Here is a 13,740-nt window from a genome sequence, read left to right as displayed (position 1 = left end):
ATAATAGAGCAAAGCCCAAGAGCTGAGTCTCTGAGATCACACGTGTTTACCAAGGTTATAACTTTGTTTGGTCAGGGATCATATTCCACTAGGGTAATAATAATAATAATAATAATAATGCATTACCTTTAAAACTGTTTACCTTTAAAACAGTGACTACATCCGGGTTCGTGTAGCATCAGCATCAAGTCATTTATTTATCTGTTATTGTTTTGGCACCATGAAGCGTTAGGATTTCATCCCCCAAGCAATGATTAATTGGTTAATTAATTAGTTAATTAATTAATAGCCACGCCTCAGTTTACACCAAACATGATGGTCTTTTTTTTTTTTTTTTTTTCAAATGCAATAATTCATAGATAAAAAGAGAAATAATAGAAACAGATTAAAGACATAACTCCAAGAGTGATCTATTATTCTGAAGCACTCAGATTTAAGGGGTTGCATTATTATTATTATTATTATTATTATTATTATTATTGTTGTTGTTGTTATTCGCACTCAGTAAGCGCTTTATTCTGGTCAGGGTCGTGGTGAATCCAGAGTGCTTCCCAGAAACACTGGGCGTGAAGCAGTAATACACCCTGGATGGGACACCGATCTGTCACATGACACCACGCTTATATGTTCACACACTCATTCACTTACACCCAGGGGCAATTTCGGGAGGTTGGTGGAAACCGGAGAACCGTGGAGGAAAGGTAGGCTACACGGACACGGGGAGGACGTACGAGTCTGGGAGACTGGAGCTGCGAAGAGTCAATGCAATGCTTCCCACTGCATGCCCCAACACCGCTTTTATCATCATCTGATATAATATCATGTACGCCAGTGTAATGTGCTAATGATATCAATTTATTATTAAGAAAAAAACAAACAAACAAAATTCACTTGCACAATTCTGGATACAAATCACAGGTACATTAGTACGTAGTACCTTAAAGGGTTCTTCGGCTCGTCTTGCACGTAGAACCCTACATCAGAGAGGTGCTATATTTCAGAAAAAGTCCCTAATAGACCTCTTTAGACCTCTAATAGAAAAATAGGCTCCATCCAAAGATCTCCCGAGGAGCCGTTTTCCCAAGGAGAACATGTCCAAAACCTGTTCCGTTGTTCATCGGGCCAACATGCGGCGTGTCGAAGATACAAATCAAAGAAAATAGAGAGATCCAAGATTTATAAATTGAACCAAACATTTTGTTACATTGTACATGGATGGATGGAGGGACACAGATTAAAGGCACGGTTGATCAAATCAGACCGAAACCATATAGACATTTCCTTATTCTCTACACGAACACACCCATATTTATTTAGTCATATTTCACAATGGTTTATTAATAGTTCCAAATTTCCCATTGGTACGCCTGCTCTGCTGTTTCGTATTTGTTTTGGAGGTGGACTGCAAAACCGTGAACATTTCACCGTCATTTTAATCATAAAGTGGGTTCCATTTAAAAGCTGCAATTTTAAAGCATCCATAAAACATGTCCCACAGAAAAATCTACAAAAACTCCGCCCACACACACACACACGTTACGGTACAAAACATGGACCGCCGGGGTGTTATTTTTTTATCCACATTTACACTCGGAAGAAGATATCGATAAAACATTGGAGACAACGGCTGCTATTATGCCGGAAGGGTTGAACAATATTTGAGCATTGTCCCCCACACTCGCAGTCCTGCTGCAGGGTTAGATGGTATTTCATTTGCATCGACTTTTAATAGAAAAACATACAGATGTACAAAGACATTGGGGGTCACCTGTAAGAGGAATAATTCATTCTAATATGAAATAATAAATAAAGACCGTATATACAGTACACGTTGCACGGGAAATCGGATTCGGAGGGAGTTTTAAAAAAAAATTTAAAAAGTTGAATCGACTATGAATCGGACTTGATTAAATTGCCAAAATATGCAGTTATGGTTTTCAGTTTGTTATTCAGGAAGTTCTGCTCCACTTCCACCTTCCCACCAGGACCAGCGAGAGATGCGATCTATGGAGAGAGAGAGAGAGAGAGAGAGAGAGAGAGAGAGAGAGAGAGAGAGCGAGAGAGCGAGCGAGAGAGAGAAAGCGAGAGCGAGAGAGAGAGAGAAAGCGAGAGCGAGAGAGAGAGAGAGAACTATTTTAATTAAGTGTAATTATCTGGAGCTGTGAGTGCTCAGTGAGGCACGTTAGGACAAAATGCACAGATAAAATATTAAACAGTGAATAGCCAGTGTCGGGAAGACGACGGCACAAAGCGTGATGAAGTGAGAACATCATTATTTCACTTTATTTCACTTTATACAGTCTCTGCATCTGCTTGCAATTTGCATGTTTATCTCTTCGTACAAGTTGACATTAATATGACTTACAACCGTTTTAAAGTAATGTGATCTGATACGATACAGTCGAGGTCGGAAGTTTACATACGCCTTGCAGAATGGGCAAACTGTCACAGTGCTGTGAAAAAGTATTTGCCCCCCCCCCAAATCCAATGATTTATTCGGTTTTTGTGTAGAGCTCATACTAAAATTGTCTGATTCGACTTAGACCAATTGTCTAAGATAAGATAAAAACTAAGGCAAGCTGAGAAAACTCAAAATGTAAACTTTTGAACTGGTTCGTTTTTTTGCGTAAATTCTGCAACATGCATGTAAACTTATAACCTCGACTGTATACGATTACTTTAAGGATTGATTTGGTCTGACGTTTGTCTCTCTCTGTACGATCACGATCGATCGAGCTCTCACCTGCTCCATATCGGCATTCCGTGGGAGGAAATACACGACGTTTTCCGAAATCATTTTGGCCAGCCTGAAAATTTCAAATGTATGAGCAGGTTAAGGAATTTCAGCAGCATACACGCTGTACTGATCAAACACCACATCATGAACAAGTGACTTACGACGATCTCAGCATCTCAATGTCGGTCTGATTTTTAAAATTCGGTCCAATCCCAGAAAGCTACTACCCTATATATGGGGTGTGCGGTTATAGGTAAATTAGCAATAACAGCACGTCCAGAAGTGTTTTATTCCTCTTATACCACAGCCATTTCCCAACTATGACTCTAGAACTGTACTCGTGCTAAAGTTCCTTTTGGAAGTGGCGCTGTTGATAATAATAATAATAATAATAATAATAATAATTATAGCTGCAAGCAGCAATTATGGGGCCAAGCACTACAGGGGGGCAAAGTAAGCAGATAAGAAAGCATGATATTAGCATGGTCATGATTTTATGACAAACTGTTTAGAAGTTATAAGCAAAAATGTGCTTTTTTCGTATCTCGTGAACATTGGGTGGCGCTGTTCCCTCATGTCATGAAACAGGTACCCTCGTGTCATGACGACATATACCAAGTTCGGTCTGAATATGCTAAAGCGTTATGGAGATATAGCATCACGTCTATAGGTTTCCTCCCCCGGTCCAAAGACATGCGCTGTAGGTTGATTGGCAATTTGAATTTGTCCGTAGTGTGCGAACGAGTGCGTGATTGCGCCCTACGATGGGTTGGCACCCCGTTCAGGGTGCCCCCCACCTTCTCCCCCGAGTCCCCGGGACAGGCTCCAGGCTCCCCGTGACCCTGCGTAGGACAAGCGGTCCTCAGTTATTGTGTTATGAAAAGGTAACATTAGTAGAAGGTTTTAATTAAAGGATATCCGTCAGGGCTCATCATGGTCTCGATGTTGAAGACGTCAGCGCTGAGGTATTCGGGTCCTCCCCACGGTGGGCTGAGGAAGACTACGTCGGCCCGGAGCCGCGGCGCCACCTGCAGGAAATCCGCCTGGATGAAGTCGATCCGTTCACTGACCCCGTACACCGCAGCGTTGTGCCGTGCGAGTGCTAATCGCACCGGGTCGATATCGACGGCGATCACTGAGTGACGTTAAAACACAAAGACGAACAAATTAAAAAGATTTCAAAAGTGTCGGAGTTGTCATGACCTGGTACATTGTGTATTGTGTGGAAAACTGCTGTACCCGTGTTTCCAGTGAGGGCAAACTGGATAGCGTTTCCTCCCACGCCGCAGAAGGCATCGACGATGACCAGCGCCTGGGACGCACCTTGCACTCTCTGAGCAATGTGCTCGGCTATCTTCTCAGGCGTGACGGAAAACCAGCCCTCTGGGGAGAAACCACACACGTTTCCAGAGCTGAATCTGGTCTGCTTAGTCAAACTGAAACTATGAAGCTACACTCAAGTGGCTGTCTGGTGTAGATAATATTTACTATGTCAAAGCAAAAGATAAATACTAATATAAGATATTAACATAGATGTTTTCCCATTTCTGATTGGTTGCGATTGCATGGGTTCACCACTAGGAGGCAGCGAGCTGCTGATTGACGAGAGCTCGCGTCAATCAGGACCTGGTTTTAAAGCACAGCTGTCAAGCCTGACTATTAAACCACCAAACTTGGAAGTTTAAGTACAGAATGGCTTGACGTTTCCATGACGAATGCCTCGTTCCAGACCTAGACTCTCGCAAAGCTCCGAGGCGATGGAAAGTTTAACAGACTGTGTCCTCCTGTTTCTCTACGCATATCAACACCATCTGTTTCAGGCTCCACCAGACAGCTCCGATTTTTTCCGCCTCTTGTGTTTCTCAGTCCTTTGAGAATAAAACACCTGCAGCGAGCCGTGCGGTCTCCGAAACAACTTCCTGTTTACGTCTTATGCCTTAAACACACGGTGGCGCCAACAAACCGTTCTTCTCGATATTATTTATGATATTTTTACCGTACAACTTCATTACCAATATGCTAAACTATATTCATATTTATTATATTATTAGCTTCATTAAATATATTTCCTTTGGTGCTTTGCGATTCTTTTCTATGTGCATGTTGGTCTCAGTAAAGGTGGTGTGCACTCTGTGCTTGTCAGTATAGCGAGGAAAGGCGTGGCCTCTGTGCTTGCTAGTCTCAGTAAAGAGTAACATGACCTAATCCAAGGTCAAAGGTCTTAAAATCGCAGATTAGTATTGTAATAACTGATTCGTTAGGTCGTGTTTAATCCTTGTCGGTGCAGTCGAGCCAAAATGTCCTACGGACCTCGAAAATGTCTACCCAAAAAACGGGTGGAGCATATGACTGACACTCCAGTGCGCTCGTCCCAAGACAACATGAATCTTACTTTTCTGCAGGAGTATTCGCTTACTCTCACTTGACCGTGTGCATCATTATTAATTCACTCCACACGCGTCACAGATGTACGTCATGTCCAAGCCCAGTGGAGGAACTTCCTGTGATGCTGAAGAGAAACTCTGATCGATTGTTCTTTTACACACAGCATCTTCAATCAATATACAACTCTATCTCTCATAAAAGGCGTACATATTTATATATATATATATATATATATATATATATATATATATATATATATAACTACTAGGTGGATGTAAGAGGGAGGTGTGGGTCGGGGAAGATCCCGCTGGCTCTGTCGACATGTATACGAGAAGATAAAAGCTCTGATGTCTGATTTCAAACGCTCAGTGGGTGCCTGATGATCCGAGCTCTGAGAAACTTGTAAAAGCATGTTAGTCACGGAGCTTTGGAGATTCTCTTGTACAAAAACAATCTGATAAACGTGACTGAGAACAGCTCAATTCCATCTAATTTAATCAAATCGCGCTCCGATTAATCTCGGTTACTATGCGGAAATAAACAGCAATCAAATGGAATAAAAAGAAAAGAAAAAGTGTGTATTGGGTAAAAGTCGGGAGTCGGTGGCGTCTGCATAAATCTAAAATAATGAGACGTCCTCTGTGTCTCAGTCAAAGTGAAGGAGCTGTGGCCTATGTACCATGCTGTGAAAAAGTATTTGCCCCATCCTGATTTCTTCTGTGTTTGTGTCGATCTCATAATAAATCGTTTCAGAAATGAAAACTAAATCTAAAGATGAAACTAAGGCAACGTGAATAAACACAAAACGCGGTCTTTCCCAGTAAAGGAGGCGTGGTCTATGCATCTGTCAGTCCCAGTAAAGGAGGCGTGGTCTATGTATCTGTCAGTCCAACAACATACGACAAGCAAGTAATCCCTCTCTTTAGTACCAGTCTCCCTTTTTAATTCTTCTCGTCTATTCCTCACCTCTGAAACATGGAATATCTCTCTCTTTCTGTCAAAATCTCTTTCCCTGCTCTGATGCAGGAGGCGTGAAGGGCTTTTTGAGTAACGTCAGCATTTCTCCCTGCAGACACAGGCAGTTCATCAGGCGATGCACTCCTGGCCAAATCCCCCCCTCCCTCCCTCCCTCCCTCCCTCCCTACCTCGCTCACTCACTCTGGCTCTGTCTGTCTCTCTCTCTCTCTCTCTCTCTCTCCCCCTCCCTCCCTCTCTGTCTCTCTCACACACACGCACACACACACACCTGTCACTATGATGTCTGCACTAGTTCCACAATGGTAATTCCTTAAAAATGGGCTCTTTTGGTAAAATCTATAAAGTCATACCCGCACTACTCTAATGACAGCTCCGATATACTAAACTGTCTCCGGTTCATTATTTTAAATTTCTCTTTCTTTTCATCTTTATTCAGCAGTATCCAACGCAGCATTTAACTTCCGCTACAGTCACACCGATCAGACCGAGGCACTTCAAAATGAATAAACATCCAGGCAGTGGCCTAAAATAACTCTCCAGAAGCCTGAACGACTTCCTAAATAAACTGATCTCAGCCAGCTGGCGTGAATTAACAGCTAACATAATGGAGTTTTCATTCCTAATAAAGAACTGATTAACATACGGGATACAGGAGTAAAACGGAGCAGCGATAACAGGGGGCCAAGCACCAGGGTTGATATCTGATATCAAAATGATCCCTCGGTGCTTGGCCCCATAATAAGCACCTACTCCAAAATGCATAATGTTATTTAACGGGGAAAAAAAATATAAAAATATGTTCATCATAAAAGTGAAACGCTTTATTAAAAACATAGCTCTGACTGACCGTGATCCAGTTTAACGCCCTCATCGAAACGGGAGAACAGCCGATAGCGCTGAGCCCAGTACTTGGCCAACTCCGGCTCGGCTGCGATCTCGGGAGGCATGTCCGCGCCAACGTCCCTCCTCCTCCTCCTATTTCTAGCCTTCTTCTTCTTTTTCTTCTTCTTTGAAGACTTCTCATTCTCGGCTGAACGATATAAACCCGTTCAAGCAAGCAGAGTAGTTTAAAATTGTTAAAGTCTCAGACTATCTCAGACTGTAAACATTTATAAACATTACTTACAAAACCTTCACAGAAATCCTGTCAGGTTAGCTAGTAAAATACGTTTAAAAAAAAAAAAAAAAAACACATCCGTATACACGAATGCTAACGACATGCCCTCAGTCCCACACCGGGCTAATCAAACGTGCTGCATGCTAACCTCCATTTTCATCTTCTGGCGCATCGGGAAGGAGGAAGTCTGGGATGTCCAGAGGGATATGTTCCCTTCCGTGTTCCTGCTCATGACAGTCTGAAGGAACATGCGATTCCTGCTCTGGTTCTGGCTCCAGCTCGGTTATGACCTGCTGCTCGCTGAATAAGCGTTCTTCACATTCTCCATGCTCTCCAAGATGAGAAGTCTCCTTAAACTCCTCCAGCTTTTCCTCTGGACAATCCTGTGGATTTGGAGCGCCGTGTCCGTCTCCCGTTCTGTCCAGCACTGGCGCCGCCGTCTTCTCGGAGTCATTCTCAGTTCGGACCGTCTGGAGGAAATTCTGCACCTAGAATGAAGAGGGTCATTGAAAATATGTAGTAAAGTGCCTCCTAACTGGACGATGAGCTTCAGTACTTCAGTATTACACTTCCTTGATGAGTGCTTGTGTATGTGAAATGATTTTCTTTGTCCCACTTTTTGGAGTGTGTGGTGGATCTTGGGCTCCGCCGTCTCTCCGTCCTCGGTGAAGAACACGTGCTTGTTGATTTTGCAGCTGGCTTTCTGTCTCCACTTGGCCTTCCTCTGAGTTCTCGCCGGAGTTCTCCTGAACTTTAAAACACTCACGAACCTGCAGCAACACAAATACACCGTGTGATTCTGAACACACACGTGCGCGAGCGTGAGACGGTGCACGGGTCTTACTTGTGTTGAGGGTCGCGTTTGAGGCCCAGACTCTCCCACGCTTCGTCAGCAGGCATCTGAGCGAGTTCATCGACGTCTAGCTCGTGACTGTGGGGAAAAACAGACATGACGTCCCATTTACAGCTCTAATAAAAAGCTAAAATGGTTCAATACAAGTGATCAGTTTATAGATGCGTTAAACAACTTGCTCTCATTAGCTACAAGTATTCGGAAGTATTTGTTAGGTTTTAATAGAAAAGCACTAAAGCTGGAAAAAACACTGCACACTAAATACATATAAACGAGGGGTTACCTTCTTTTCATTTTTGCTTTTCTCTCTGATGGCTCGTCCTCGTCACTGTCATCCTCCTTGGAGCCGCTCTTCGCTGGCTGGCTGTCTCTATTCGGCTGAGTACTGGACTTCGGTTTCTCATTGCTTTCTGAAACAGAAAAAGAGTTTTAAATCAGTGAATCAGTTCTTCAGTGAGACTGACACACAGTGGCCACACCTCCTTCACTGAGACTGACAGATACAGAGGCCACACCTCCTTCTCTGAGACTGACATACAGAGGGCACACCTCCTTCACTAAGACTGACAGATACAGAGGCCACACCTCCTTCTCTGAGACTGACATACAGAGGGCACACCTCCTTCACTAAGACTGACAGATACATAGGCCACACCTCCTTCACTGAGATTGACAGATACAGGTGCCACACCTTCACTGAGACTGACAGATACAGAGGCCACACCTCCTTCACTGAGACTGACAGATACAGAGGCCACACCTCCTTCACTGAGACTGACATACAGAGGGCACACCTCCTTCACTAAGACTGACATACAGAGGGCACACCTCCTTCACTAAGACTGACAGATACATAGGCCACACCTCCTTCACTGAGATTGACAGATACAGGTGCCACACCTTCACTGAGACTGACAGATACAGAGGCCACACCTCCTTCACTGAGACTGACAGATACAGAGGCCACACCTCCTTCACTGAGACTGACATACAGAGGGCACACCTCCTTCACTGAGACTGACATACAGAGGGCACACCTCCTTCACTAAGACTGACAGATACAGAGGCCACACCTCTTTCTCTGAGACTGACATACAGAGGGCACACCTCCTTCACTAAGACTGACAGATACATAGGCCACACCTCCTTCACAGAGATTGACAGATACAGGTGCCACACCTTCACTGAGACTGACAGATACAGAGGCCACACCTCCTTCACTGAGACTGACAGATACAGAGGCCACACCTCCTTCACTGACAGATACAGAGGCCACACCTCCTTCACTGACAGATACATAGGCCACACCTCATTCACTGAGACAACAAAAACGGAAGCCCCCTTAATGCAAAAGTGGACTTTAATGAAAAAGGGGCGGAGCTAAAGCATGAAACGTAGATAAGGGCCAGATCCATGGCACAGCAATGAAATGTTATGATTATGATACGATTATTGCCGGTTTATACACACTTCTAAACATTTCCGACTGCATCTTTAACATGCTGAACTTACTCTCCGTGCTGGTGCTGCCCGATGAAGCCGGTCTTTTCCGGTCTTCTCCGTCATTAGGCTCATTAGCATAACTACAGTGTAAAGTTTTATTAAGATCATCATGCTCGCGCTTCTCTGTCTCCAAGTTTAAACTGCCAACCAGCTCTGTGATGTCAGTGGGGCTTTCTTCTCCCGGAAACTTCTCCAGTTCTCCTGACGTACGATCACAGCAAGACTCATGTCCTCCTTTCTCCGGTTCCATCACATCCAGCTGTTCACGGTGTTCCTCGGCGTGCGGTCCCTCGTCTCGAGCAGCGTCGGCGCCGGTCGTCTCGGCCGTAGTCCAGCCCTGAGAAGCCCAGTAGTTAAACTGCTCCCAGTAATAGCCATACGTCTGATTAGCATGCTCCTCCCACTTTTCCCTCCACTCAGGACATGCCCACGGAGCCGGAGGAGACGCGCTGGAGAACTCGGAGTGTTTCTCCACCCAGCCCGTCCACAACAGGCTCTCTCCATGGAGATTCCAGTACTGCAGCCAGGCATGCTGGGAAATAATATAACCACACGTACAGCCGATTAACAGACAGAGGTTTATGCGACTGTGAGAGGCACACTTTCCCGTAAACGCAGTAATAAAGGCTGATGGACACAGTGATATAAATATCCAGAGAAATGATGTCACAGTACACCTTTACGAGATATCTGTCCATCATATCGTTTCGTTTTTCTTTTAAATATCAATTACAAACTCTGACTGGAAGCAGTTTATTCCGTGACAGAACTGTTTTACTCAATATCCTGTTTTTCAATATTCAATTATTTCTGTAGAAATAATAATAATAATAAAAAAAAGTATTATTGAACTTTTCACAGACAGACTAATTAATAGACAGACAGGTAGAGGAATAGACAGACAGACAGGTAGAGGAATAGACAGACAGACAGGTAGAGGAATAGACAGACAGACAGGTAGATGAATAGACAGACAGACAGACAGGTAGAGGAATAGACAGACAGACAGGTAGAGGAATAGACAGACAGACAGGTAGAGGAATAGACAGACAGACAGGTAGAGGAATAGACAGACAGACAGACAGGTAGAGGAATAGACAGACAGACAGGTAGAGGAATAGACAGACAGACAGGTAGAGGAATAGACAGACAGACAGGTAGAGGAATAGACAGACAGACAGGTAGATTAATAGACAGACAGCCAAATTAATGGACATAGATTAATAGACAGACAGACAGGTTAAAAAATAGACAGACAGATTAATAGACAGACAGAAAGATTACTAGGCAGAGAGACAAATGGGTTAACAGGCAGACAAAAAGTCAGACAGATTAATAAACACACAGACAGACGTCAGTCAGACAGACAGACAGATTAAGACCCAGACAGTCAGACAGAAAGAACAGACAGACAGATTAATATAAACTCTAACGTCAGGGTGCAATTACATCAGTGTTAGACTCCGGCTCTGTGCAAATCTCGTCCACGACAGCCTTCACCTCCGCTTCCTCACACTCTTCTTCCTCGGGTTCTTCCTCACACTCTTCCTCCTTTCGTTCTTTCTCCTCACACTCTTCCTCCTTTCGTTCTTTCTCCTCACGCTCTTCTTCCTCAGGTTCCTTCTCACGCTCCTCTTCGCCCATCACCAGCTGTGTGCTTTTATTATAATCGGAGTTCTCCCAGCGCTCTGTGCTGCTGCTCCTCTTCACCCGGTATCCATTCTTGCTCTTCGCAGTACACAGAGAAAATGTTAAAACTCTGATAATAATCACAATACATCATTAAAAACATCTGCCAAGAAAACAGACCCAAACGTTTCCACATTCACGTCGTTCTATAAAGAAAATAAACACCACAGACGAAGACGTACCGCTCTGCTCTGAAGCGAGGAGCTGGCGAACGCTACGGGGAGCCCCAAACTGACCATCAGCATGGTTTCTTCATCCAGCACTGCTTCCTCCTCTTCCTCAGAGCAGCTGGACTCCTCATCTTCATCCTCCTCCTCCTGACAGACTGCATACAACAGAAAGTCAACAGGGTTAAGAGCTTCATTCGTCTCACTTCATGTAAAAAGAACACGAATCTCGGCGCTTACACACCTCGCGCTCCGTCCTGGGTCTGACTCTGCAGAGACTTGAAATCCGATCTATACAGCTCTCGATCGCTGCAACAGGAAACGCACAGACGACGTACATAACATTACGGCAAAAACAACGGATCGAGGTCTCATCTCGTCTTTTAATTTCGTCCGTATCGCATAAAATACGATAATAACGAGTCTCTTAAAGGGCAAGTACGCTCCTTTATACGGTGTGCTGCATCATCATCATCATCATCATCCTTGAAGGAACATCACACCTGCATGAGATTCTGAGCAAAGTTCTATCAGAGGATATTAAATTGAATCATGGCAGATTCGGTGGTTCCGTCAATCATCGAGACGAATGCTCTTTAAAGCTCATCGTTTAAGGTGCTCCTGAAACAGTGCTCCAAACAAAACAAACACAGAGCATCCTCATACCTTAAAGCGACACGTTAAGGAAATGTCTACGAATAAACAAAAATAATCAAAACGATCGTGGACACCTGAACATCACACCCTGAACACGTGCTTGTCGAACATCCGTCTCGTTCCAGATTGACTTATTCCGGCTTTCCTGTTATAACGCGCTCCAGTCTTTCTTCTGGGAAGGCTTTACGCTAGATTTTGGGACGTGACTGCGGGGATTCGTGTCCATTCAGCTTCAAGAGCGTTAGTGAGGTTGAGATCAGACGCCGATGTCGGGATGTCAACGAGGTTCCGATTCCAGTCCGTCCCGAAGGTGTTCAGTGGGGTCGAAGTCATGGTTCTGCGCAGGACGCTCGAGATCTTCCAACCCTCACACACACCGTGTCTTCACGGAGCTCGCGTCGTGCTGGAACAGTGCTCAAATTCCAGTGAGGGGAAGTTGTAACGCTATGGCGTACAGAGACGTTCTATAAGATTTTGTAACTTTGTGGAAGAACCTCATACGGGTGTGATGGTCAGGGGTGCACATACTTTTAGCTACATAGTAGTAGTAGAAGACTGAGAGAAGACGGGAACTGTGCAATGCATCTAAATGAACAAAGATGAAAGGAAAAGTAGTCCAGCATGTTAAGAACTATACATGCATATATCTCATTAGTGCTTTTGTGTCACAAATGACAATTTAAGGATGCATTAAGATCAGGCACGTACTTGACAAAAGCTCTGGAATAAAAGCAGTGTATCGTCATTTCCTCTTCTGCACCCTGATGAAAAAAGATCTCAGCGATTGGACCAGAGTGCCATTTCACCTGATTGATCATTACGGCAAACTATAAAATGATCAAATGATTTACACGCTGCCTAACATGAGCGGATTCCGGAGCAGCCAATCAGCACACGCACTTCATTAGGGCCGACATGACGTCACTACCTCGCGTATCAATAAATAAATAAATAAATGAATAAATAAATAAATAACAGAAATCAAAGTAGTGCAAGATTCAAACAAGCAGCCGAGAATTAAAAAGTGATCAGAGTGTTTGCCTCTCACATGTGCGGGAAAACTGCGCAAAGAATTCTGGGAGAACAGACGACAAGTTAAAAGTCTCTAAAAGAGCGGAGCAGCTCGTGTATTTAATAATATTTTTATGGACGAATCTTTGTACTGGATTTAAAAAAAAATTAAAAATCAAGAAGTAAGATTTCGTTGCTCCTTGTAGATCTAGCAACAAACACCCTTCCTGCTTAATTGATCAAATTTGTTAGAGAATAAATACGCAAACAAACTAGCGAAATAAATAAATAGGACATAAAATAATTAAATGAATTCAATACAGCTAAATAAATAAACAGAACGAACGAACTAACTAAATAAATAAAATAGAACACCCCCCTCCCCGCATGCCATACAAACCAGCTTGTGTATATTAATAACTCACGTTTATAATTGTACTAATAATGAATAAATATACAATAGATGTATTTAATCATATTTAAATAAATAACAATCTTGACAGGCCACGCAAGGTGAAAATCATTCGCGTGTACCAACTCGAATCACTGAAGTGTATATGCAGCGTGAACGAAGCCGATGACTTTTGTTTTGAAGAGACAGCGACGGAAGTTGATGGCGGAGGCAAATGCTTCCGGTTCGTGA

The 13,740-nt window shown here is 43.6% G+C and overlaps 1 protein-coding gene across 1 annotated transcript; it reads right to left on the bottom strand.

Moving 5' to 3' along the window:
• Positions 1-834: 834 nt before the first annotated feature.
• Positions 835-13,649, bottom strand: tgs1 (trimethylguanosine synthase 1). The gene is made up of 14 exons (XM_017495405.3): positions 12,795-13,649; positions 11,674-11,738; positions 11,445-11,587; positions 11,023-11,301; positions 9,583-10,105; positions 8,354-8,480; positions 8,062-8,148; positions 7,834-7,987; positions 7,366-7,705; positions 6,948-7,130; positions 3,977-4,120; positions 3,656-3,872; positions 2,744-2,822; positions 835-2,004 (listed from the first exon to the last, which is right to left on the bottom strand). The coding sequence occupies exons 1-14, from the start codon at positions 12,902-12,904 to the stop codon at positions 1,891-1,893; spliced, it is 2,565 nt and encodes an 854-aa protein (XP_017350894.1). The 5' UTR covers positions 12,905-13,649; the 3' UTR covers positions 835-1,890.
• Positions 13,650-13,740: the final 91 nt, after the last annotated feature.

Source organism: Ictalurus punctatus, chromosome 20 (genome assembly GCF_001660625.3).
Source record: "Ictalurus punctatus breed USDA103 chromosome 20, Coco_2.0, whole genome shotgun sequence".
NCBI classification, from domain to species: Eukaryota; Metazoa; Chordata; class Actinopteri; order Siluriformes; family Ictaluridae; genus Ictalurus; species Ictalurus punctatus.
Note: the sequence above shows the minus strand (reverse complement) of the source record. Positions and strands in the feature narration are given on the sequence as shown.

What these genes read in the sequence shown, in the direction of transcription:
- tgs1 (XM_017495405.3), bottom strand. Translation starts at nt 12,904, where the DNA reads ATGATCAATCAGGTGAAATGGCACTCTGGTCCAATCGCTGAGATCTTT. An exon ending in AGCCGGAGTCTAACACTGAT is followed by an intron (nt 10,106 to 11,022) that starts GTAATTGCACCC and finishes ATTATTTCCCAG; the next exon opens with CATGCCTGGCTGCAGTACTG. An exon ending in GGAATGCCGATATGGAGCAG is followed by an intron (nt 2,005 to 2,743) that starts GTGAGAGCTCGA and finishes CTCTCTCCATAG; the next exon opens with ATCGCATCTCTCGCTGGTCC.